Below are 12,663 nucleotides of genomic sequence, written 5' to 3' on the forward strand. Positions count from 1 at the left end.
CCTTTACTTCCAGTCCACCCCCTTTCTCTCTTTGTTTCTCCTAATGCCCCCACACCCTCCTTTTTTATTTTTTATTTTTTGAGGAAGGTCTCATGCAGCCCAGGCTGGGTTCAAACTCTGCCTGAAGCCAAGGCTCACCTTGACTCTGATCCTCCATCTTCTCAGGGCTGGGGTTATAGGATGCCACTCAGTTTTAGGTTATTTTTTAAATAAGCTGACTTCGGAGTTTTCTACATTAAGGATACTTTCCATCTGTCTCCATTAAACTACACTGGGATCCTTTTGTTGTAGTTCTTTCAAGCAAACATCTTGAATATATATTAGTTCTGGATCTTTTTTGCAGAGGTTAGTATAGGATGTTATTTTTTAATGGATGTTACTTATTCCAAATACAGTTAAATTTTAGAGTCCTTTAACAGATTATCATTACAATAGGAATAGTAATTTGTTTAAAATGGAAAAGTTAGGGTGGGGGAGCACCCTCATAGAGTCAGGGGAAATGGATAGAGAGTTTGTGGAGGGTAAACTGGGAGGGGGTAGATAAATGGAATGTAAATAAATGGAAATAAACTAACCAATAAAAAAACAAAAGAAATACACTAAGAAAAAAGAAATGCAGATTTTATTTGTTAGTGTGGAGAGTTTAGCTCAGTGAAAGAGAATTTGCCTGGTAAGTGACTTGGCTTGGTTCCCAGCAACTCTTTTTCATTTATTTTAAAGTATCTTAAAAGAGGTCTGTAGGTACCTTCTTCTGTCACAGGACATATCTTGGTTATCATTTGTATATAATTTGATACATTTGAATATATTTATATTGATATTCATAGCAATAATAGAAAATGAAATTTGAACTGTGGAGTTTGTTTATAAAAATTGAGTAAGATTACAGTGTTTTGTTAAAATTACTTATTTATTTAAAAAATAAATTGGCACATATTGATATTATTGATGAGTAACCTATTTGAGAATTGATGCAACATATATCTTGGTTTATAGTAGCACATACCTTATTATGTTTTCTTCAGGATTGTTTCAAATGACTTCAAGCTAGTAAGCATGTATATCTTAGCAGTTATAAATTTTATGTTCTTATTATGCTAGTAAAAGATAGAGCCTTTGCTTCCAATAAAAATAGCAATTAGTACTGAATAAAGTAATGTATTTCCCATGCAGTGGTAGAACAAAAGTCATAATCATAATAAACAAATATACAAATTATACAAATTGCTTAAGTGGACTATTCAGCAAATCATTTTAATGATATTTTACACAAACACTCTTATCTCAGTGAAAAACACCAGGTTGGATGCAGTGATGGATAGTTAGCTACCTTTGAAAACTTTCTTATAAATTTGGACGATAAACTATGCACATTAGACAGCAATGTCCTTTTCCTCCCCTCTTCCCAACCATGGTGATACCCACCCTATGCTTCATTTGCAATTGAAATATTTTTTTCAGAATCCAGTAACCTAAGGACATTATTGCTATGTGGCCAGAAAAACCTTTTCCTATCTCAAAAATCTCCTTTTGGTTAATCAAAAGATCTAAGAATAAATAAATAAGCTATACATTCATGAAATGCAAGGTAATCACATATTTAAAACGAGTACTGGTCATGTGCTTATTTATACTGGCTTTCACACACACCTCATGTTTCTAGACTTCTTTCATATTTAATGACTTACAACATCTTATGAGCTTACTTCTGTTTTGTTTTTAATTACTATGCAGAAACAGGGCTTTATTTTACTATAATTATCTATATTGTTGTAAGCCATTTAAATATGAAAAAAGTCCAGAAAAGTTTAATAAAAATTAAGTATATCTTGTATTTTGTGGAAATATTTTTATTGATGTGCATTTGTTGTATCAGGTACTTTTACTATATTTATGCCTCTCTACTCTCTGTTCTCTCTAACTTCCCTTAGTACCTTGCCTTCTATCTATCTATCTATCTATCTATCTATCTATCTATCTATCTATCTATCTATCTATCTATTGTCTGTCTGTCTCTGTCTATTCATCTACCATGCAACATATTCACTCTCTTTCCCTTCTTCCCCCTGCCCACTCTTTCCTGCCTCTCCACTGCACTAGTGCCTATCCCTCCCCTTTCTTTATCCCTAAATATAGAGTCAGCATGTGAGAGAATATATGCAATATTTTTCTCTCTGCATCTGGCCTGTTTCACAACGTAGAGATCTCCTGCTGCATCATGATATTCCTTATTGCTGAATAAAAATCAGTTGTGCATGTTTTCCTGTTTTCCACATATGCGTTATCTATTCATCTCTTTATGGATGTTTGGATTAGATATATTGCTATTGTGAATAGTATAAAAATAAATGTAGACGTGAAGGTAAAAGAATCAAGTATATCATTACAAATTATGACCAATTAATAGGTTTTAGAGAAATTAGTAGTGTTCTTAGTTTTTTTTTTGTCATTAGAAGCTACTTAAAATAAATAAAACTCTTTTAAAAAGGATATAATATATAGTTGGTGGTAGATAATTTTACCCTAGTGTTAACAGTTAATTTACTGGAAATGTATTACAGGGATTTTATGACTGATTTCTATTTTAAAAAACAATATAAGAAAATAAGTACTATTATTTTGTCTCTATCCTTTGTTAAAGAAACCGTGTTCTGTACATTTGAAGGTTTATTACCTTGCTGAAAGCTTTACTTCCCGATTTTAGAGATACATTTCAAATCGACTGTCTCTCAAATTCATCTTCTGTTTACTCTGTTATGCTTCTAACTAAATAAAGATAATACAAACAAAAAACTAGTATTTTGATGTAGGTTTTTCTGTCAGTATAATTTCATTATAATTACCCTTTAAAAATTAAAGGATTTAATTTATAACAGCAATTAATCCTGATATTTTAACTTCAGAAGTACAACCATGTAATTTTTTGTTGGCTTGAGTATTCTCTCCTTTTGTTTACCTTTCATTTTTCACTATGTAGGGAGACTAATTTCTTTCTTTTTTCTTTTTGTGTCATTGTGTGCAGGTTATGTGGGTGTGTAATTTGTGCCGAAAACAACAAGAAATCCTCACTAAATCAGGAGCATGGTTTTATAATAGTGGGTCTAACACACTGCAGCAACCTGATCAAAAGGTTCCTCGAGGGCTTCGAAATGAGGAAGCCCCTCAGGAGAAGAAAGCAAAACTACACGAGCAGCCCCAGTTCCAAGGAGCCCCAGGTGACTTATCAGTACCTGCAGTTGAGAAAGGCCGAGCTCATGGGCTCACAAGACAGGATACTATTAAAAATGGATCAGGAGTGAAGCACCAGATTGCCAGTGACATGCCTTCAGACAGGTAAACATTTTGTCTCTTCTCTAGGTACAGTTTGTTGTTTCTGTCTTGTTTCTCGACATCTATCCTTTTGTGGGTCTGACAATTGAACTTGGGTCATCAGACTTGTGCAGCATATGCCTTCTCCTGCTGAGCCACCTTGTTGACCCAAACATAGTATTTATAATACTCATTCCAAGCGGAAATAAAAAAAATGTGAAATGTTTAACCATCAGTGAGTTGATTAAGTGATATATCCATGATGTTCAGGATTTGAGGTATGGCTGGTTTAATGTATTTATGTTTGATATATGCAAGACTATAAAATAGATTTCCCAGAATGAAGACATGAATTTGAACAGGACAGCTTTTGTTGCTGTTGTAAATTGCACCCTTCCTACTGGATGCATCAGTTGTTTACTGTAGTCTTTCTTGAATAAAGGCAGAGGCTATTTCTTGTGTTTTATAGGCATTTATATATTTTCTTTGGTGAACAGTATGAACCTTTATTTTTTTTATACTTATGCATTAAATTATAAAAGTGTTTTGCATTCCTTTTTAAGCTGTATGCATTATAAATGTTTTCTTTTGAAATTTCTTTAAATATAATTTGATTATGTATAGGCTCTTGTACAGGGTTTCATGATGTAGCACTAGTGGGCCTGGAGCTTAATATGTAATCATGGCTGGCTTTAAATTCCTTAATCTCTCATGTCCAGGCATTTGCCACCACACCATTCTTTATCTACCTTGTGATGAACAAAATTTTTATTTTGATGATTCCTGATTTGCTATAGATTAGTAGTTCCTAAGAAAATCATTGATTCTAACAAAATCATTCTCACCGTAGAGTCAAAATGTTTTCCTCGTTTCTTTTAGAAACTTTATATATCTTTAGCCTGAATCAAAGGCAAACACCTTTTGTTTAGTATTTTCTTTTGTGATATTAGGGATTGAGCGCAGTGTTCATGCAAAGCAAGTGTGCTTCCACGGAGCTATCTCCAAATCCTTTCATTTAAACTTTCTTTAGAAGTGCTATACTTTCCTATTTTATAGTTATACACGATCCAATTTGGTTAAAATTTGTGATTAAAAAGGAAAAGCTTCCACTGTTTATTTCTTTGAAGGTCTGAGAATGTAGCTGTTGCAACAGCATTTGTTACACACACGAGTCTTCCTTGACTGAATTACCTTTCTCCTTCTGTCCAGCATTGGTTGTCATCATCTGAGTCGGCCCCACACAGACTCCTCTTGTTCACGGTCCATTTCTGTGCCAAATCACATTGTTTTGACTGTCAAGCACTTACAGAGCCTTCAAACAGATAGTGCTAGGCTTCTAGTTTTATTGTTTATTTTTAAAGCTGTTACAGTAATTTGAATGCTAGGATCATATTATAAGTACAATTTAGAATAATTTTCCCCCAAAAACATTTTACTTAATTCACTTAGAAAACTGTCTGCCATTTCTGAACAAAGTAATATTTTGACTTCATCTTTTCCAATTTTTATCCCCTTGATCTCCTTTTGTTGTCTAATTGCTCTGGCTAGGACTTCAAGTACAATGTTGAATAGGTAGGGAGAAAGTGGGCAGCCTTGTCTAGTCCCTGATTTTAGTGGGATTGCTTCCAGCTTCTCACCATTTACTTTGATGTTGGCTACTGGTTTGCTGTAGATTGCTTTTATCATGTTTAGGTATGGGCCTTGAATTCTTGATTTATCCAAGAATTTTATCATGAATGGGTGTTGGATCTTGTCGAATGCTTTTTCCTCATCTAACGAGATGATCATGTGGTTTTTGTCTTTTAGTTTGTTTATATAATGGATTACGTTGATGGATTTCCGTATATTAAACCGTCCCTGCATCCCTGGAATAAAACCTACTTGGTCAGGATGGATGATTGCTTTAATGTGTTCTTGGATTTGGTTAGCGAGAATTTTGTTGAGTATTTTTGCATCGATATTCATAAGGGAAATTGGTCTGAATTTATCTTTGTTGGATCTTTCTGTGGTTTAGGTATCAGAGTAATTGTGGCTTCATAGAATGAGTTGGGTAGAGTTCCTTCTACTTCTATTTTGTGGAATAGTTTGTGCTGAACTGGAATTAGATCTTCTTTGAAGGTCTGATAGAATTCTGCACTAAACCCATCTGGTCCTGGGCTTTTTTTGGCTGGGAGACTATTAATGACTGCTTCTATTTCTTTAGGGGATATGGGACTGTTTAGATCGTTAACTTGATCCTGATTTAACTTTGGTACCTGGTATCTGTCTAGAAACTTGTCCATTTCATCCAGGTTTTCCAGTTTTGTTGAGTATAGCCTTTTGTAGAAGGATCTGATGGTGCTTTGGATTTCTTCAGGATCTGTTGTTATGTCTCCTTTTTCATTTCTGATTTTATTAATTAGGATGCTGTCCCTGTGCCCTCTAGTGAGTCTAGCTAAGGGTTTATCTATCTTGTTGATTTTCTCAAAGAACCAACTCCTCGTTTGGTTAATTCTTTGAATAGTTCTTCTTGTTTCCACTTGGATGATTTCGCCCCTGAGTTTGATTATTTCCTGCCGTCTATTCCTCTTGGGTGAATTTTCTTCCTTTTTTTCTAGAGCATTTAGATGTGTTGTCAAGCTGCTAGTGTGTGCTTCTCTAGTTTCTTTTTGGAGGCACTCAGAGCTATGAGTTTTCCTCTTAGAAATGCTTTCATTGTGTCCCATAGGTTTGGGTATGTTGTGGCTTCATTTTCATTAAACTCTAAAAAGTCTTTAATTTCTTTCTTTATTCCTTCCTTGACCAAGGTATCATTGAGAAGAGTGTTGTTCAGTTTCCACGTGAATGTTGGCTTTCCATTATTTGTGTTGTTATTGAAGATCAGCCTTAGTCCATGGTGATCTGATAATAGGATGCATGGGACAATTTCAATATTTTTGTATCTGTTGAGGCCTGTTTTGTGACCAATTATGTGGTCAGTTTTGGAGAAGGTCCCATGAGGTGCTGAGAAGGTATATCCTTTTGTTTTAGGATAAAATGTTCTGTAGATATCTGTTTCATAACTTCTGTTAGTTTCACTGTGTCCCTGTTTAGTTTCTGTTTCCACGATCTGTCCATTGATGAAAGTAGTGTGTTGAACTTTCCCACTATTAGTGTGTGAGGTGCAATGTGTGCTTTGAGCTTTACTAAAGTGTCTTTAATGAATGTGGCTGTCCTTGCATTTGGGGCATAGATATTCAGAATTGATAGTTCCTCTTGGAGGATTTTTACCTTTTATGAGTATGAAGTGTCCCTCCTTGTCTTTATTGATAACGTTGGGTTGGAAGTCGATTTTATTAGAAATTAGAATGGCTACTCCAGCTTGTTTCTTCAGACCATTTGCTTGGAAAATTGTTTTCCAGCCTTTCACTCTGAGGTAGTGTCTTTCTTTTTCCCTGAGATGGGTTTCCTGTAAGCAGCAGAATGTTGGATCCTGTTTGTGTAGCCAGTCTGTTAGTCTATGTCTTTTTATTGGGGAATTAACTCCACTGATATTAAGAGATCTTAAGGAAAAGTAATTGTTGCTTCCTATTATTTTTGTTGTTAGAGTTGGCATTCTGTTCTTGTGGCTGTCTTCTTTTTGGTTTGTTGAAGGATTACTTTCTTGCTTTTTCTAGGGCATGGTTGTATTGTTTTTTTTTTTTTTTTTTTTTTTTTTTTCTGTTATTATCCTTTGAAGGGCTGGATTCGTGGAAAGATAATGTGTGAATTTGGTTTTCTCGTGGAATACTTTGGTTTCTCCATCTATGGTAATTGAGAGTTTGGCCGGGTATAGTAGCCTGGGCTGGCATTTGTGTTCTCTTAGTGTCTGTATAACATCTGTCCAGGCTCTTCTGGCTTTCATAGTCTCTGGTGAAAAGTCTGGTGTAATTCTGATAGGCCTTCCTTTATATGTTACTTGACCTTTCTCCCTTACTGCTTTTAATATTCTCTCTTTTATTTAGTGCATTTGTTGTTCTGATTATTATGTGTTGGGAGGAATTTCTTTTCTGGTCCAGTCTATTTGGAGTTCTGTAGGCTTCTTGTATGTTCATGGGCATATCATTCTTTAGGTTTGGGAAGTTTTCTTCTATAATTTTGTTGAAAATATTTGCTGGCCCTTTAAGTTGAAAATCTTCATTCTCATCAACTCCTATTATCTGTAGGTTTGGTCTTCTCATTGTGTCCTGGATTTCGTGGATGTTTTGAGTTAGGATCTTTTTGTGTTTTGTATTTTCTTTGATTGTTGTGCCGCTGTTCTCTATGGAATCTTCTGCACCTGAGATTCTCTCTTCCATTTCTTGTATTCTGTTGCTGATGCTCGCATCTATGGTTCCAGATTTCTTTCCTAGGGTTTCTATCTCCAGCGTTGCCTCACTTTGGGTTTTCTTTATTGTGTCTTCTTCCCTTTTTATGTCTTGGATGTTTTTATTCAATTCCATCACCTGTTTGGTCGTGTTTTCCTGCAATGTTTTAAGGAATTTTTGTGTTTCCTCTTTAAGGTCGTCTACCTGTTTAGCTGTGTTCTCCTGTATTCCTTTAAGTGAGTTATTAAAGTCCTTCTTGATGTCCTCTACCATCATCATGAGATATGCTTTTAAATCCGGGTCTTGCTTTTTGGGTGTGTTGAGGTGCCCAGGACTAGGTGGGGTGGGAGTGCTGCGTTCTGATGATGGTGAGTGGTCTTGATTTCTGTTAGTAGGATTATTACGTTTGCCTTTTGCCATCTGGTAATCTCTGAAGCTAGTTGCTATAGTTGTCTCTGGTTGGAGCTTGTTCCTCAGTTGACTCTGTTAGCGTCTATTAGCAGACCTGGGAGACTAGCTCTCTCCTTAGTTTCAGTGGTCAGAGTATTCTCTGCAGGAAAGCTCTCTTCTTGCAGGGAAGGTGCCCAGATATTTGGTGTTCGAACCTGCCTCCTGGCAGAAGTTGTATTCCACTCACCAGAGGTCTTAAGATCCCGTGGAGGGTCCTGTGAGGACCTTGGGGTTGTCCGGAAACTCCTCGCGCAAGGAACCCCGGTGCTGGAGTGGACCGGAAGGGACTTGTGCCCCTGATCAGGCTGGGTTATCTGCTTCTCTAGTTAATTCAGTCTCAGGTCCCTCGAGATTGGATTGGAGCAGACGCTGTGTTCCACTAACCAGAGGTCTTAGGATCCTGTGGGGGATCCTGTGTGGGTCCTTGCGGGTGTCTGGAGACTTCGAGGGCAAGGCACTCTGGTGCTGGAGTGGACCGGAAGGGACGTGTGCCTTTGATCAGGCCGGGTTATCTGCTTCCCTAGTTAATGCAGTCTCAGGTCCCCTCCAGTTTCTTTTTGGAGGCACTCAGAGCTCTGATTTTTCCTCTTAGCACTGCTTTCATTGTGTCCCATAAGTATGGGTTTGTTGTGCCTTCATTTTCATTGAATTCTAAAAAGTCTTTAATTTCTTTCTTTATTTCTTCCTTGACTAAGTTATCATTGAGTAGGGCATTGTTCAACTTCCATGTTTATGTGGGCTTTCTGTTGTTTTTGTTGCTATTGAAGACCAGCCTTAGTCCATGGTGATCTGATAGGATGCATGGGATTATTTCACTCTTACTGTATCTGTGGATACCTGTTTTATTACTGTTTATATGGTCAGTTTTGGAGAAGGTGCCATGAGGTGCTGAGAAGAAGGTATATTCTTTTGTTTTAGGATGAAATGTTCTATGGATATCTGTTAAATGTATTTGGTCCATAACTTCTTTTAGTTTCACTGTTTCTCTGTTTAGTTTGTGTTTCCATGATCTCTCCATTGGTGAGAGTGGGGTTTTGAATTCTCCCATTAATATTGTATGAGGTTTAATGTGTGCTTTGAGCTTTAGTAAAGTTTCTTTTATGAATGTGGGTGCCCTTGCATTTGGAGCATAAGTTTTCAGAATTGAGAGTTCATCTTGGTAAAGATTTCCTTTGGTGAGTATGAAGTGTCCTTCCTTATTCTTTTTGATAACTTTTGGCTTCAAGTCTATTTTATTCTGTATTAGAATGACTATTCCAGCTTGTTTCTTGGGACCATTTGCTTGGAAAATTGTTTTCCAGCCTTTTATTCTGAGGTAGTGTCTGTTTTTGACACTGAGGTGTGTTTTCTATATGTAGGGAAATGCTGGGTCCTGTTTATGTATCCAGTCTGTTTTTTGTTGTCTTTTTATTGGGGAATTGAATACATTGATATTAAGAGATATTAAAGAATAGTGAATATTTTATCCTGTTATTTTTATTGTTAGAGTTGGAATTATGTTAGTGTAGCTATCTCTTTCTGGGTTTGTTGAAAGAAAATTATTTTCTTTCTTTCTCTAGGGTGTAGTTTCCCTCCCTGTGTTGGAGTTTTCCATCTGTTATCCTTTGTATAGCTGAATTTGTGGAAAGATATTGTGTAAATATGTTTTTGTCATGGAATGTCTCGGTTTTTCCATCTATGGTAATTGAGAGTTTTGCTGGGTATAGTAGCCTGGGCTGGCATTTGTGTTGTCTTGAGGTCTGTATGACATCTGCCCAGTATATTCTGGCTTTTATAGACTCTGGTGAGAAGTCTGGTGTAAATCTGATAGGTCTGCCGTTATATGTTACTTGACCTTTTTCCCTTACTGCTTTTAATATTCTTTCTTTGTTTTGTGCATTTGGTGTTTTGACTATTATGTGATGGAGGAATTTCTTTTCTGGTCCAATGTATTTGGTGTTCTGTTGGCTTCTTATATGTTTATGGGCATCTCCTTCTTTAGGGAAGTTTTCTTGTATAAAATTTTTGAAGAAATCCACTGTCCTTTAATTTGGGAACCTTTGTTCTCCTCTATACCTATTATTCTTAGGTCTGGTCTTCTCACAATGTCCTGAATTTCCTGGATGTTTTGGGTTAGGAGTTTTTTGCATTTTGCATTTTCTTTGACTGTTGTGTCAAATGTTTTCTATGTAAGTTCTGCACATGAGATTTTCTCTTCTATCTCTTGTATTTTGTTGGTGCTACTTGCATCTATGACTCCTGATCTCTTTCCTATGTTTTCTATCTCCAGGGTTGTCTCCCTTTGTGATTTCTTTATTGTTTCTAGTTCCGTTTTTAGATCCTGTATATTCTTTTGTTTTAGGATGAAATGTTCTATAGATAACTTTTAAATGCATTTGTTCAATAACTTCTGTTAGTTTCACTGTTTCTTTCAATTTCTTCACCTGTTTGGTTGTGTTCTCCTGTAATTCTTTAATGGGCTTTTGTGCTTCCTTTTAAAGGGCTTCTACCTGTTTACCTGTGTTCTCCTGTATATCTTTAAGGGGGTTATTTGTGCCCTTCTTAAAGTCCGCTATCATCATCTTGAGATGTGGTTTTTATTCAGAGTCTTGCTTTTCTGGTGTATTGAGGGTATCCAGGGTTCACTGTAGTGGGAGAACTGCATTCTGATGATGCCAAATAGCCTTGGTTTGTGTTTTTATGTTCTTTTTCTTGCCTCTAGCCATCTGGTTATCTCTGGTGTTAGCTGGTCTTGCTGTCTCTGAACGTGGCTTGCCTCCTGTATGCCTGTGTGTCAGTACTCCTGGGCGACTAGTTCTCTCTGGCAGAATATTGGGTATGGAGAGCTGTGACTCACCTTCAGTTCCAGGGTGCACAGTGGAAACTGGAAAGATCCTGTTCCTGGCTGTTCCTTGATTCCTATGTCCTGATGGCTCTGGGCAGGCCGTCTTTGGCCAGGAATTTGAGCAGAAGTGATGGTCTTATGTGTGCTCACAGTGTGTTGGCACTCCTGTTAGACCACCTCTCTCCTGTTGTGATTTTGGTATGAAGAGCTGTAGCATAGGGTCTCAGAGGAATAATTTTTATGAACACTGATACTGTTTCAGTATTAGACAGTGATTTAAGTCCAGTTGTCTTCCAGATCAGCTGTTGGTAATTTCAGGATGATCTGGAGAACACCTGAAAAGTTGTCCCTCTTGGCCTCTTCCTGGATCTTTGGTAGGCACAGATATACTGTCTACAGTTATTCACCTTGTGGTGGAATGCTGCCTGACTGGGTTAAACTGCTACAGAGGGACATACTTGAGCCTCCTGTGCCATGAGTTAATGCTCACTTCCATTTTCCTCCTCTAGGCAGTTATTTATTTTCCTGTGCTGTACTAATTGAAGAAATGAGTGGGCACCAATACCACAATGCTGTATCATATTCCTATTCCCATTAAGACCATCAGCACTGAGGTTGGACTGAGCTGCCTACTGTTGAAGCATATGCATGACTCAGATGAGTTATCCTAGCCCAAGATCATAGCTGTCAGTGGGTGGTGGTGTTGGGATTGAATCTGATGGACTAGGGCTTAGGTTTTTTTCTGCCAATGAAGATGTTATAGGGACTTCAATCTTGAGTACTGATCTGGTGTTCGAGGCTCTAAGATCTTCCCAGGGTAGGTTTTCCAGCCTCGTTCTGAGGTCCAGAAAACTGTCTTGTGCTTCTTATCTGATTTTTTTCAGTGGATGGAGTCATGTTCTACATTGTGCTGCCCAAGGTTGGAGTAGTGTTCACCTGGCTAATATGGTTTCAGAGACTCAGTGGTTAAGCACTTATGTTAGGACATGGATTATGGAACTGTGCCTTGAATTATAATTCGTCATAGTAGCCTTGGTGCAGATTTTCCAGCCCAAGATCTGGCATACATTTCTCATTTCTCCTTCGAATATGGGGGGGGGGAGTCATATGGGTAATTTTTTCTTACATTCTGCAAGGTGAATCTTTTAATATACTAAGCACTGCGGTCTGTTAGCCACTGCAGTGGTCTTGAATAAGAGTGGCCTTCATAAGCTCATATATTTAAATGCTTGGTCATCAGGGAGTGGTACTACTTTAGAAGAAATAGGTGTGACCTTGTTGGAGTAGGTATGGCCTTATTGGAGAAAGTGTGTCACTGGGGGGTCGGAATTGAGGTTCAAAAGCCCATATTGTCAGGCCTAGTGTCTCTTCTCTTCCTGTGCCTGCTCATCCCACTGTAGAAGTCTCAGCTACTTCTCCAGCACAAAGTCAGCCTGTATGCCACCATCCTTCCTACCATGATGAAAGTGACCTTAACCTTTTAAGCTAGTGGTTCTTAACCTTCCTAATGCTATGTTCCTTTGAAATGGTTCCTCATGTTGTGGTGATTCCCCAACCAAAATTTTTTTGGTGCTACATCATAACTGTCATTTGCTACTGTTATGAATCATAATGTAAATGCCTACATTTTCTGATAGTCTTAGGCGACCACTGTGAATGAGGCATTTGACCCCCAGGTTAAAAACCATTGTCTTAAACTATGAGCAAGCCCATAACTCTTATTTGAGTTGCTGTGGTTATTGTGCCTCTTCAAAGCAGGAGGTCACTGATAGTGCC

At 37.4% G+C, this 12,663-nt stretch overlaps 1 protein-coding gene across 26 annotated transcripts in view; it reads left to right on the forward strand.

The window, feature by feature from the left end:
- Window positions 1-12,663, forward strand: part of Rims2 (regulating synaptic membrane exocytosis 2) — a 486,087-nt gene that overhangs the window by 144,002 nt on the left and 329,422 nt on the right. For all 26 annotated transcript variants that reach the window (NM_053271.2, NM_001256382.1, NM_001256383.1 and 23 more), the window contains one exon: window positions 3,023-3,333. In NM_053271.2, the coding sequence (NP_444501.1) occupies window positions 3,023-3,333 (311 nt within the window). The remainder of the gene's footprint in view (window positions 1-3,022; window positions 3,334-12,663) is intronic.

Source organism: Mus musculus, chromosome 15 (assembly GCF_000001635.26).
Source record: "Mus musculus strain C57BL/6J chromosome 15, GRCm38.p6 C57BL/6J".
Lineage (NCBI taxonomy): Eukaryota > Metazoa > Chordata > Mammalia > Rodentia > Muridae > Mus > Mus musculus.